Raw genomic sequence first — 14,618 nt, forward strand, 5'->3', positions numbered from 1 at the left:
GGGCCACATCCAGCCAAACCCCTCCCCCCGAGCAAGAGAGGAAATCGGCCATGAACATCTACGTCCCTGGCCTATGAACCGCTTTGAACTTAAATGGCTGTAAGGCCAGATACCAATGGGTGATCCATGCGTTGGCATCCTTCATATAGTGGAGCCACTCGAGCAGGGCATGATCTGAACAAAGGGTGAATGAGCAACCTAGGAGGTAGGAGTGGAGGGTGACGACTGCCCATCTGATGGCCAAACACTCCTTTTACATGGTGCTGTACCTCTGCTCTGTCTCAGCCAGCCAGCCAGCTTGCAGCTTATGTACAGCAATGAGCAGTCGACTCCCTCCTCCTCCTAGGACAAAACGGCCCCCGGCCCTCTGTCCGACGCATCAGTCTGCAAGGGAAAGAGAAGTTAGGAGTGTGGAGCATAGGCTGCCCACAGAGGGTTGTTTAACCTTCTCGAACGCCACTGGACCAAATCTAAGGCAGCCTTTCAGGTGAGGTCCGTCAGGGTCAGCTCCACAAAGGCGGGAATGAACTGTCTATAATAGCAGGCCAGTCCCAGAATGCCCTCATCTGCTTTTTCATCTTAGGGCTTGGGCTGGCCACAATCGCTGTGGTCTTATCTATCTGGGGGCACACGAGCTTGCCACCCAGGTGGTACGCCAGATAACCTACCTCCCGCAGCCTGACCGCACTCTTCTTTGAGTTGGCCGTGAGCCCCGCCTCCCTCAGACTCCAGCATCTCCACCACCTGCTGTATATGCCGGTCCCAGCCGCTACTGTGGATGATAACATCATCCAAGTAGGTGGCAGCACCAGGTCCATGAGGCTTCGAAATATGGCTGAGGCTCTGAACAATGGAACAGAAGTGTCACAAATTGGTACAAACTGTACAGTGTAGAGAAAGCCATTTTTTTCCCTTAGACTTTGGAGACAAGGGGATCTGCCAGTACCATAAAAAAGCAAGCAGAGCCGGTCTAGAGGTTCGCCGTCCTGCGGCATTAGATGGACATCATTCATTTTGCGATAATCCACGCAGAAACATATAGACTAATCAGACTTACACTACCGTTCAAAAGTTTGGGATCACCCAAACAATTTTGTGTTTTCCATGAAAAGTCACACTTATTCACCACCATATGTTGTGAAATGAATAGAAAATAGAGTCAAGACATTGACAAGGTTAGAAATAATGATTTGTATTTGAAATAAGATTTTTTTTACATCAAACTTTGCTTTCGTCAAAGAATCCTCCATTTGCAGCAATTACAGCATTGCAGACCTTTGGCATTCTAGCTGTTAATTTGTTGAGGTAATCTGGAGAAATTGCACCCCACGCTTCCAGAAGCAGCTCCCACAAGTTGGATTGGTTGGATGGGCACTTCTTGCGTACCATACGGTCAAGCTGCTCCCACAACAGCTCAATGGGGTTCAGATCTGGTGACTGCGCTGGCCACTCCATTACCGATAGAATACCAGCTGCCTGCTTCTGCTCTAAATAGTTCTTGCACAATTTGGAGGTGTGTTTAGGGTCATTGTCCTGTTGTAGGATGAAATTGGCTCCAATCAAGCGCTGTCCACTGGGTATGGCATGGCGTTGCAAAATGGAGTGATAGCCTTCCTTATTCAGAATCCCTTTTACCCTGTACAAATCTCCCACCTTACCAGCACCAAAGCAACCCCAGACCATCACATTACCTCCACCATGCTTAAAAGATGGCGTCAGGCATTCTTCCAGCATCTTTTCATTTGTTCTGCGTCTCACAAACGTTCTTCTTTGTGATCCAAACACCTCAAACTTGGGTTCATCCGTCCACAACACTTTTTTCCAGTCTTCCTCTGTCCAATGTCTGTGTTCTTTTGCCCATCTTAATCTTTTTCTTTTATTGGTCAGTCTCAGATATGGCTTTTTCTTTGCCACTCTGCCCTGAAGCCCAGAATCCCGCAGCCGCCTCTTCACTGTAGATGTTGACACTGGTGTTTTGCGGGTACTATTTAATGAAGATGCCAGTTGGGGACCTGTGAGGCGTCTGTTTCTCAAACTAGAGACTCTAATGTAATTATCTTCTTGCTCAGTTGTGCAACGCGGCCTCCCACTTCTTTTTCTACTCTGGTTAGAGCCTGTTTGTGCTGTCCTCTGAAGGGAGTAGTACACACCGGTGTAGGAAATCTTCAATTTCTTAGCAATTTCTCGCATGGAATAGCCTTCATTTCTAAGAACAAGAATAGACTGTCGAGTTTCAGATAAAAGTTCTCTTTTTCTGGCCATTTTGAGCGTTTAATTGACCCCACAAATGTGATGCTCCAGAAACTCAATCTGCTCAAAGAAGTGCCCATCCAACCAATCCAACTTGTGGGAGCTGCTTCTGGAAGCGTGGGGTGCAATTTCTCCAGATTACCTCAACAAATTAACAGCTAGAATGCCAAAGGTCTGCAATGCTGTAATTGCTGCAAATGGAGGATTCTTTGACGAAAGCAAAGTTTGATGTAAAAAAAATCTTATTTCAAATACAAATCATTATTTCTAACCTTGTCAATGTCTTGACTCTATTTTCTATTCATTTCACAACATATGGTGGTGAATAAGTGTGACTTTTCATGGAAAACACAAAATTGTTTGGGTGATCCCAAACTTTTGAACGGTAGTGTATGCACAAGGACAATGGGGGCTACACCAGTCACTGCTAGACTCCTCTATTACTCCCATTTCCAGCATGGCCTTGACTTCTGCCTGAACAGTTTTATTTTTATTTTTGGGTAGCCAATAGGGACATGATCACATGGTCACGCCCGGAGATGTCAGTATGCGGTGGCACCGCATACTGACATTGTTGCCGTATAAGGTTTGTGCGTCCTTGCAGGGGGGAGAACACATCATCAAAATGCTGTTGCAACATGGTAACCTCAGCTTTCTGGCAGGTTGAGAGATGGTTTTCACAATGGCCAGATTTTTGTGCCACTGGTCCCAACTCATCTCTCTCTGATACCACCAAGGTCAGAGAAACTGGGACTGCCTCTCTCCATGCCTTTAGGAACTTGAGGTGGTAAATCTGCGTTGCACCTCCCCTGTCATTACGCACAACCTCATAGTTGACATCCCCCACTTGCCATGTGATCACAAAGGGTCCTTGCCACTTAATTTGGAGCTAGACATTGGAAGCAATACAAGGACTTTCTCTCCCGGTGCAAATTGATGCAGTCATGCTCCTCTGTTACACAGGCACAGCTGATGTTTCTGGGCCTGAAGCAAATTCTCCCGTGATAACCGATCAAGTGTATGGACTCCTGCTCCCAGGTCCAGGATGTACTGTACCTCATTTTTACTGGCGCTTGGACCGCTATCCCAGCTTTCTTTAATTAGGTCCAACACACCTCTCGGTGTTCTGCCAAATACAGTGGTGCTTGAAAGTTTGTGAACCCTTTAGAATTTTCTATATTTCAGCATAAATATGACCTAAAACATCATCAGATTTTCACACAAGTCCTAAAAGTAGATAAAGAGAACCCAATTAAACAAATGAGACAAAAATATTATATTTGGTCATTTATTTATTGAGGAAAATGATCCAATATTGCATATCTATGAGTGGCAAAAGAATCTGAACCTTTGCTTTCAGTATCTGGTGTGACCCCATTTCTCCATTTGTACACAATCTGTCTCACTGTGGATTGGCAGAGTCCAAACTCTTAAGCGATGGTTTTGTAACCTTTTCCAGCCTGATGCGCATCAACAACACTTTTTCTGAGGTCCTCAGAAATCTCCTTTCTTCTTGCCATGATATACTTCCACAAACTTGTTGTGAAGATCAGAATTTGATAGATCCCTGCTCTTTAAATAAAACAGGGTGCCCACTCACACCTGACTCTAATTTCACCTTCAAATTAACTGCTAATCCTAGAGGTTCACATACTTTTGCCACTCACGGATATGTAATATTGGATCATTTTCCTCAATAAATATATGTTCAAGTACAATATTTTTGTCTCATTTGTTTAATTGGGTTCTCTTTATCTACTTTTAGGACTTGCGTGAAAAATCTGATGATGTTTTAGGTCATATTTATGCAGAAATATAGAAAATTATCAAGATTTCACAAACTTTCAAGTGCCACTGTAGCTGCTCAAAGGGGGAAAACCCAATGGAGGCCTGGGGCACCTCCCACACTGCAAATAACAGGATCCAACTATTTATCCCAATTACGGCTGTCCTCGTGCACGAACTTAAGAATCATGGTTTTGAGTATTTTATTAAATCTCCATGAGCCCGTCTGTATGGGGGTGATGCACACTTGTGTGGATTGATTTTACACCCAATAATTCGTATAGTTCGCGTAGTGTACGTGACATAAACAATATGCCCTGATCCATCAGAATCTTTCGGGATTCCGACATGGGAGATTACATGAAGCAGTGCCTGCGCAATGGCGCAGATTTGGGATAGTGCATCGCAGAATCCACTATGACGAACTCCAAGCGATATCCCCATGCACTCCAATCTTATGGCCCAATGAGGTGCATACCAATACGCTCAAACGGAGCCTCAATTAATGGTAATGGCCGCAATGGCACTTTTGGGGTAGCCAGTAGGTTTACCAATTGACCTTCCCAGCAAGACACACACCACTGCCGCATGTTACCATGAATGGCCGGCCAGTAAAATCGAGCCATTATTCAGTCGAGTGTTTTATCATACCCAAGGTGACCTACCATGAGTTTATGATGGGCTGCCTAGTAGATCAGTTCCCGGCAGCCTTTCAATACTAACAATTGTGTTGTTTCTTGCCTGGTTTGAGTGTTGCGATAAACTCGGTATAACCAGTCTCTAATCAGTACAAAGTATGTTGCCGTGAGCGCCGTGTTTGGTTGCACCTGTTGACCATCAGCGGTCATCACACAATGTGTCATCCCGAGTCTGCTTGATGGGGAAGTCCTCCGCTGGGTGGACCACCGGAGCCATGGTTAACTCCCCCTTGCTGACTCAGATGAGCTTGTGTCACCACTTAGTACCGTGCTCCACTCTGACTGTCGGTCTCGCGGCCCTGCTGTCTCCCTAAACAATTACACAAACCCCGGCCAATCCAAGCCTAATAAAAGGGGCCATGAGAGGTGAGAACTAGCCGTGGCCTGAACTTTATGCTTTTTCCCCTGATATCTTGTTTCAATCGCCACCACCGGATACGTGTGAATATCTCCATGTACACACCAAATTTCCACCAATGGGAATCTCTACCAATACACAGGCCAAATCAGGCTTTGCCAGATCACCATCTGCGTGCAGCCTGTGTCCACCAAAGTGTGATATATACTCCCTTGCATATGTATCGGTATGCTGTATGTCCCATCTAGACAGGGTGAGGGAGCTGACGGGCCAACTACCTGGCCCACCTCCAGAGTGGGGTGCGGGTGTGTGTATTCGTCTTCTTGGGGCCAGGATGGGGCTACCTGCCGGCTTGCCATGTCGGTCCCGGGCAGGAAGAGCGAGGTGGTCCCCTGCCATGTCCTCAGGACGGTGGCACTGGACCCAGTTGGCCATCGCAGGAGGCAGGCAAGCAATGAATTGCTCCAACTGCCACTTGGTGAATGACGTCGTTGATGTCCTACAGACCTGGTTGTAGCCACTGTCTCGCCATGTTGAGGAGCTGCTGGCATCCTCCAGGCTGAGCATCCTGAACTGGCACCGATGTCCATCTGGCATGAGCCCCACCCAGTCCAGGACAGCTTGTCTGATGACTTGTTATTCCCGCTGAGATGACGTTGGTAGGCTGTGCATGGTGGCTTGTGCTACGCCAGTAAGCAGGGGGAGCACGTGCGCACAACCCATTCCTCCTCCGGCCATCCGCAAGCCGATGCCATTCCTTCAAAGATGTCAAGGAAAGCTTCAAGGTCGTCGGTGGATATCATCTTGGGGAAGTTGACCTTGGGCCAATGAGTCAAGGAAGCAGCCAGATCCCCGCCCCGCAGGCAGCCAAATGGGAACACAACAGCTCCCTCAGGAGAGCCCGGTCTTCTGCCTGCTGAGCCACCAGCGTCTGCAGGACTTTGGTTTGGTGTTGCTGCATTTAAGCCTGGCTCTCCTGGAGGTCAGCGATTTGGCGGAGGGCTTGCCCCAGTGGAGTCTCTTGTGGCTCCATCTCTTTGGGCACCCGTATTGGCCACCACTGTGCTAAGTCTCGTGCCACGGAAGGGTTCAGAGATGAAGGACGGACATGGATTCGTGATAATAAAAGTGGGTTTTTATTTATAAGCTCAAAAGGCTTTGCTCGTACTAGAGATGAAACAGTTACCAGTTTCACGATAAACTATGGTAAAATTTACGATGGTTAGTATTACCTTTTCAAATTTCATTATCATTAAAACCATATTCGATTACCACGCTATGCTAAATACTGTCCAGCATCAACAGTCTCCCAGACGCTAGGCTTCTCTTATTGTTATTTAGTGTTTATTGGCGGTTCACAAACCAGCTTAGAGGTGCATTACCGCCATCAACTCGACTGGAGCCAGGCGCTGCATGCAACATGGGTTTGTTTTGCATCAATGAAAACATGGCGGAAGGCAGTGATAGCGCTCTGGCAGAGATTTTTCAGCCTTCTAAGTCTGAAGTATGGTTTGTTGTGTTCATTTAAACCTGCCTTTGGGAAACTTTTCATGAAAAAAGGTGCTTCTTTAGCAAGCTAAATCACATAGTTGGGCTGAACAACAGAAAACCCTCCCAACAGCGATGCTTGAAACTAAAATTGCCCTTACGAGCTCTTCTGTTCAGGCACAACCAGTGCTGCAAAATCTATAAAAGACTAGATCTCATTACTTTCGCATAGAATGTGAAGAAATTTCTTTTTGGTTGCTGATTTCTTATCTGCAATGTGTACAAAGTTAAGTTACCACTCAGCCGCATGGCACCATCTTTAGTGTTAATGCACCTTTGATATGGTTTACATAATGTATTGGCTATGCTATTATTTTAATGTTTGCAAACAAGTGCATAGTGCTGCTAATTTTATTTGGGGTTTTCAATATAGGACTTGGTGAAATGATTTCAGTGTTGTGTGTCAGTTCTTGTTGAAAAATTTCCAGCACATTTTGACAATACCGTGATATTAAATTTTCATACCATTTCATCTCTAGCTGGTATGGTGCATGGGCCAGTGCTCACCCTTTTCTCTGTTCATGTTCATCTCTTTTCTTTTTCTTCGTCGGCTGTGTTTGTCAGTGTATCCGTCCAGGACCCAGCTTCACTGCAAAATATAAAGAGCAGGTTGTTAGTCTCACACACCTAAGGCTGATCATCAGTCAGCCTTGCTATCACGTCTGCTCCCCCATGTCCCCCTCCCTCTCCGTTTGCAGCTGAAGCTCAACCACACCCCACTACCACACCAGTACTCTCAAATCTGAACCTGACCAAAGAGGATTATACTATAACTTGCTTTATTTTTTAAAAAAAAGCATTTGAATTACATCTTCTGACAAGCTTGTCAAATCTTTTTAAGGGTAAATGGTTTTGAGCCAGACTCATTCTAGACCCTCTTTCATGGTATCATGGGGAAAAAAAGAAGAATATTTTTTGATGGTGATCGCTGATAGTCTGTAAAGATTAATCACTCGCTGCATAATAAATTGTGTGTGTGTGCAGCAAATAGCAAAACAGGCAATTGAAAATCTCCCTGTTGCATCTCCTCAGAAACTCTGCGATTAGCTGTCATCATTGGCGTGACTGTGGGGGCCTTCCTTGCACTTATTGTCCTTTTGGGAACTTTAGGCGCATTCTGCTGTGCCCGCTTCCAGAGAAGTAAGCTCACACTAAATTAAACTATTTGTTCTGGTGAAAATGTTTTGTTTTTTTTGTTTTTTATGGCAGAATACTGCAATAGCAAAAAGTTTGTTGTCTCATTGATTCTGATCTTTCTAATCAAAGTGAAGAATCAGTATGTATAGTCACAAATGTACTAAGCAGAATTGTCAGCAAATTGTATCAAAAATCAAACCTGCATTATAAAAAAATAAGATACATTCATCAGGTTCAATATAGCCTTTAAAATATGCCTTGGCCTGAAACACTTAGTTCTATTCAATACAACATGTAACAATGGATTGTGGCCTGGAGCAAGCTAGCCACACAACTGAATGAGGAAATTAGAGGAAACAGGTTCTGTCTTGCGGTAAGATGTTAACTAAACTGTCTTTTTTGTTATTTCTCTACAGAGGATGTTCATTTAGTCATGTCATCTTTGCCTGTATCCCTTTCACGGCAGAGAGATACAAAAACAGAAAGTAAGACCATCAAGATATCATTGGTTGGTTCTTTCACTGAAGTATGAGACACCAATACTTGCACAGTCATAAATGATGGATGCATATGGGATTTAACAGCGATACAACTCCTACTGACTTTTTTATGAAAAAGCTATGACACAAGCACCTAATCTCAAATTAAAGTATATGAAAACCACAAGCTAACGCTCACAGTAACATTTCATGCTGGCAGAACAATACCACCTGACCATTACACATTTGCGGATGAGCTCAAATGTGCTACCTTCTCCCTTCTGATCGGCACACCCACTAAAATATTGTATGACATGCAAAAACACACACTATGTGAATAAAAAAATTAGATAAGATGGTACTTATTTACATATAAGTAATGCAAATTACCCATATCCTAAGGGACCTACAGATCAGGTTTCATTGTCATTTGGTGTCAATAGTCGCCTACAAGAGTGATTCATTTCATGATATATTTAGATTACTATCACATTCGTCTGTATCTCAAAATGCAGTAATCACAACATCCTTCTCTTCTCTTAAGCGTGACTCGTTTCGAATTAGGAACTCTATCCAAAGATGGCTTAGTCATCTGTTGTGTGTGAGAAACAAAATTACCTTCTGTGTACCTACAAAGCATGAGTAACCATGGATTTATTATCATTTATTTTTGCTTAAGCCCTCACACATCGCAGAATCAAACATCAAGTTTGACTTTTTTCATTTACAGTTTCTTAAAAATAAAAACACTGGACTGATTTGACTGAATACAGTCAAAGTGGTACGGTGTCTGTGTGAATGAGGTGTTAATGGAATGATGTTGCTGTGTTATAGTTATTTAAGCAAGCTTGGGTTTGCAATATTTGGTTAAATTTGATTTGGCTATAACCAAAGAGTTTCATGGGGAAATTTTCTATTTCATCCATTTAATTAGCAGTTTGCTTTCTGCTTGGATTGAACGGAGTGTTGTATGCTGTTAAACTTTCTTCCGTGGTTAAAATATATAATGGGAGTTCAAATGGAATTAATACTTGCAGTGGAAAAAAATTGACATTTCCATGAGTGGGGGGTATGTAGTTTTAAAAAAAAAATTATTGCTAGCGTCTTATGGTGTTAGTACTGTTGTTGTAGAAGGAGAAAACTTAGCAAAGAATGAAGAAGGCCTGCATTCAGTACTAAGAAGAACAAATAATCAGCAACTTACAGTCAGGAATCAAGACAGTTGGGGGCATCCAAGTAGCAGAGCAGTCTATTCCGTTGCCTACCAACACAGCGATCACCGGTTCAAATCCCTGTGTAAACCTCCGGCTTGGTCGGGTGTCCCTACAGACACAATTGGCTGTCCTGGTTGCTGCTCTAGCGCCTTCTCTGATCGGTCGGGGCACCTGTTCAAGGGGGAGGGGGAACTGGGGATCCTCCCACGTGCTACATCCCCCTGGCAAAACTCCTCACTGTCAGGTGAAAAGAAACGGCTGGTGACTCCAAATGTATCGGAGGAGGCTTGTGGTAGTCCGCAGCCCCCCCCCCCCCCGGATCAGCAGAGGGGGTGGAGCAGTGACCAGGATGGCTCGGAAGAGTGGGGTAATTGGCCAAGTGCAATTGGGAAGAAAAAGGGAGAGACAAAAAAAAAAGAATCAAGACAGTTGGTGCCTTTTCAAAGTATTAGCAGAAAAATAATTGAATAAAAGGATTCATTTAACTTTCTCTTACTTCTTAACATCTGCATGTTGGCTTTAGTCAGTCTCCCAGTTGATCAGCAAATGATTGGTAGCCATAGAGATTTTAAAGTATTTCCAAATTGACTAAATAATGCACCTTTTTAGATAAAAAAAAAACTTTCTGTATCACAAAAGCCTGCCATATTGAGAGCTTTAAATGAATTTAACACGTAAACATGAATTATACTTTGCTAAAAGTGGAACAATGAGGTGCTGCAAATAGCTTATGAAAAAAGCAAGAACATTTCACTTAGCCTTGCTAGCTTTTAGACCTATTGTTTTCTCTGTGAAGAAGGAAATTCATCACCAGGCATTCAATATTTACACTACATCTAGCTGAGAAGATGAGACTGTTAGAAAGTTAAGTAGCACGAAGGTTACCCTTTTCCAAGAGACAGCTAAGCAAGTAAAGTCTGCCTGAAGTTTACTCTTCCCCCTAGCAGCAGTAAAACCTGAAGGAATCTGTGGCTTTTGAAGCTGCCATGACTGCGGTCACGGGGGGAATACGTTGTGATGTGGTGCCAATGCATCTATGAGCTGTTGCCAATCATCGCCATCTTTCCCTTTTTTCTAGATCTCAAAGGAGTGGTCTCAACAAAAAATGACATCCGGGTGGAGATTGTTCACAAGGATCACAATGCAGCGCGGGAGAGCGAGGAGCACACGACCATCAAACAGATGATGGTGAACACAGTCTGATGCTCAGTTGCTGACTTTGGCCGTCATCTAGTCACGCTCATGACTGAGAAACCAAAGCATTTCAAATTTTTCTCATTGACAGTACTGTACACTTTATACTTTGCTTGATGCATTCCTGATGTAGTCAAACACCATACCGGTGCTCATTTTCTATGTTCAACCCACTGTTTCAAAATCCAGCTCTATATATTGACAGCTATTGCTTTACTGAAGACAAACAGGAAAGACGGGATGATGACAAGCAACAAAAATCATTAACCCAGATTTAAATCCATGTACTGGAGCTTGCCTCAGAGCCCATAATAGCCTTCTAAGTAGTTCAGCCACCAGGGTGCCCCACTCTACATTTGTTCAATTAGCGATTTAAGAGTTAAAACTGATTTCATTGAAGACCATGGTTGACATTTCACTGTGTGATCCAGATTGATCGTGGCGAGTTCCAGCAGGAGCCTGTCCTGAAACAGCTGGAGGTGCTTCAGGAGGAGGAGAAGGAATTCCAGCATATTAAGGTGAGCAAAGAAGAAAGATGTCAAGGGAAAAAGGGTTTTTTTTCTAAATATTTTCATATTTGATAAAACCTTAAAAATTTTGACATGTCAACTTGTAACTGACCGTCTCCCAAGCTGACAAGGCACATGCTGAGAATCACAGTCAGGGTGCAAGGCTGAGGTGGTTTTTCTTTCTTTTTTTCCAAAATGTGTCAAGGTTAAATTTTAGACGTACATATTGAATGTTTAGGATCTCAGACTGCTCTTGGAAACACAAAACTGCTGTTGTAGCTCAATATTTATGTATGTTAAAAGATATTATTGCCTCCCTGCTGCTCGCATGAGTTGATGTGCATAATTAATCACAATTAAGCTTATATGTTTTTACTGATAATTCAACCAATGCAAACATCCATATCTTGCTGTGAGAACCAGAGGATCACTTGGTCACTTTGAAAAACTTCAAGACTGTTCTCATAAGCTCTGATTTTATACTCCATAGATGGGGGGAAAGAATAGTAATTATGAAGGAAAAATAGCATGCTAAGTATATCATGATAAACCTCATACTCCCCCATTTTGTATTGCAGCAGGCATGGAACATAACATTTTGCATCAATAACAGTAATGAGGGACATTGTTGAAAGATGCTGCATAATTCTGCAACTGATGTGACAGAAAAATAAAACGTGTCAACAATCTTGCAATATATGCTGTGCCAACATGTGGATAAAGCGGGCCATTAATTAACAAAATGGGATTTCTCAGTCACAGGCAGATGGCTCACACCAAAGAAGTATATCATCTGCTTTTTCATGTTGCACAAACAGACTGTTTATTAATTTCCGATAATTCATCATCCCATTTTCCAGCTAATAAAGTTGGTCTTGTTTCGACCTTCATGGAAGTAAGCAAGCATACAGACAGATGAGAAAGTTTCATGTCTACTGAGTATCAAAGTTAAAAGATGCTCACTCAGTTAGATGCAAAAGTAAAAGAAGTTAATCATGTGTTGTGTTAGGAAAGTTAGGTAAAGTTCAATTTTTGGAACGTATGTAACTAATAACTATATGTTTATTTGTGCCTTCTCCTCATATCAAAGGACCCTACAAATGGTTACTACAGTGTGAACACGTTCAATGAGCACCACACCGCCCCAACAATGTCCCTGGCCACAAGTCAGACTCCGGATGTGGTCCGAAGCCCACCTAGTGGAACCATGACTATGGGCAAGCAGCGGGTACCTACTGGCATGTCCTTCACCAACATCTATAACACGCTAGGACCAGGCCCCAATCGCCTGTACGACTACAGCCAACGTTTTGTCCTAGGCATGGGCAGTAGCTCCATTGAGCTGTGCGAACGGGAGTTTCAGCGGAGCTCGCTTAGCGACTCCAGCTCTTTTATCGACACACAGTGTGACAGCAGCGTCAGCAGTTACAGCAAGCAGGATGGCTATGTGCAGTTTGACAAGGACAGCAAGACCTCGGCCTCTTCCTCCTCCCACTACTCCCAGTCCTCCTCCCAGAACTCAGACCTGACCAGGCCTCTGCAGAAACGCATGCAGACCCATGTCTAATGGCTAGTGATGGGCACCTGGCTGGGACAGAGTGGCTAAAATGGACATTTCAAGAAAACCCTCTTACCTCCTCCAGAGATGGGTTTTTTGTGTATCTGGTTGGTACTGTGGTAGAAGGACATAACATGGTGTGTAGATGCCCACGTTTGGAGTTGTACAGCCAAATGAGACAAATGGAATCAAAAAGCAACATCATTTCCAGGAGTGCCAGTTTGAAAATTAAAAAAATACGAGAAAAAAAAGGAAATTCATGACAATATCGACTCATGTAAATCAACAGCACAATTGTCATTTGCTGCTGTCCCCCCATTGTGTTTGAACTGAAAGGCTGCCTTGACACATGCACTTCTGGGAGCCAAGATATGTCTGTGAAAATTAAAAGACAAAAAAAATTAATAACCACACTATTTTTTTTTTTTTACATCTATTACAAACTCTTGGATTTGGTGTGCCCTGCTGGCTTTCAAAGCACATTGGGCATTGTAATATACTAGCGCTGGCATTTCTTTGTTCTTCATGAAAATCTGTGAGATAATTATTAAAACCTTGGGGCATAAAAAAAATGTGTCGGCGATACGGCAACAAGCTCATTTAGATGTCAGTCATTTTGTGTAGATGTTACCACCTCATCTACGCAATTTCAAATGCTCGCTGGATAAAAAAAAAATACGGTCTCTTTTGTGAAATGTGCTGTATGTTATTTTTCTCTTTCAGTGGTGTTTTTTTTGGGGGGGGGGTATTCGCTTTTTGGTGTACGCTTTATGAAAGTTCATCATAAATTCAAAGATCAGCGATGAATGCTTGGGGTGGATGTGTCATGTGATTGTGTGCATCACGCACACAAGATGGACATTCAAGTGCTTTTGTTTGGTGACCTGCTGCTCCTTGAGACAATATTTTCCATTTAAAAAAAAGGACCTCATGATGTTTACAAATTTGGCGTAAGGGTACTAAGATCTGTACTTTTCCCATTTAATGTGAGACACTTGCAGCTTGTTTGTGTACTGTATCTCTGGAAAGCACTTCCTGCTTCCAGAGCGGTTTCTCATTTCCATACTTGGCTGATATTGCGCTGTTTACACCAGAGCTCTGTAAACCCAGCATTTTGTGTACTGTGATTTGACTTTCAAACAACAAGCAGCAAGATAAAGTTACTTTTTCTCTGTCCTCTGTCTGACATTTTCAATCTAGAACTAACTTCTTCTTGGGTTGCTGTTGTAAATTGAGCCAAAGAACTAAGGAGAAAGAAAGAAAGGACAATGATTAAAAAGGAAGCGGTAACATGTATATTATGACTACAATCAATTTATGTTCAACATAGGCAGATTAGATAATCCTATCTGGAATGGGAGCCTGGAGCGTTTCAATATGCCGTCACTTTGAGCAGCCACCAATGAAATTATGCTACAACTAGCATAAAAGGCTATTAACACATAATAAGAATGTCTAGTATTACACCTCGATATGAAACTCAAACTATAAAGGGAACGATTTGTGTTTGGGAGAAAAATGTGAAGAAAGCACAAAGGGGTACATTACATTGCTACTCATGTTCGAAAACTACTTTAAAAAAAGTGATTAGCATGGGTTGATGTGTGTCATTAAGCAAACATTTACAGATGTATTTGACTCGCACTGTTACATAATAAACTGAATCTCATCACTGTCATGTTTTACAATCTTGCCTTACCTTTTTTTTTCTTTTCTTATTTCTGTTGTGAGTATGCATCACTTCCTAGAAAGACACATTTTGTGCCAACATTGTGTTTATACTAGGCATCTGGGTAGTGTGGCAGTCTATCCCGTTGCCTACCAACACGGGGATTGCCAGTTCAAATCCCTGTGTTGCCTCCGGCTTAGTCAGGCATCCCTACAGACA

General features: G+C 43.0%; 1 protein-coding gene across 1 annotated transcript in view; it reads left to right on the forward strand.

Moving 5' to 3' along the window:
- The window catches only part of LOC130116947 (kin of IRRE-like protein 3), a 290,382-nt gene extending 277,643 nt beyond the window's left edge, over positions 1–12,739 (forward strand). The window contains exons 12-16 of the mRNA XM_056285055.1: positions 7,672–7,779; positions 8,193–8,261; positions 10,548–10,657; positions 11,095–11,181; positions 12,263–12,739. Of these exons, the coding sequence (XP_056141030.1) occupies positions 7,672–7,779; positions 8,193–8,261; positions 10,548–10,657; positions 11,095–11,181; positions 12,263–12,739 (851 nt within the window). The remainder of the gene's footprint in view (positions 1–7,671; positions 7,780–8,192; positions 8,262–10,547; positions 10,658–11,094; positions 11,182–12,262) is intronic.
- Positions 12,740–14,618: the final 1,879 nt, after the last annotated feature.

Source organism: Lampris incognitus, chromosome 8, assembly GCF_029633865.1.
Source record: "Lampris incognitus isolate fLamInc1 chromosome 8, fLamInc1.hap2, whole genome shotgun sequence".
NCBI lineage: Eukaryota > Metazoa > Chordata > Actinopteri > Lampriformes > Lampridae > Lampris > Lampris incognitus.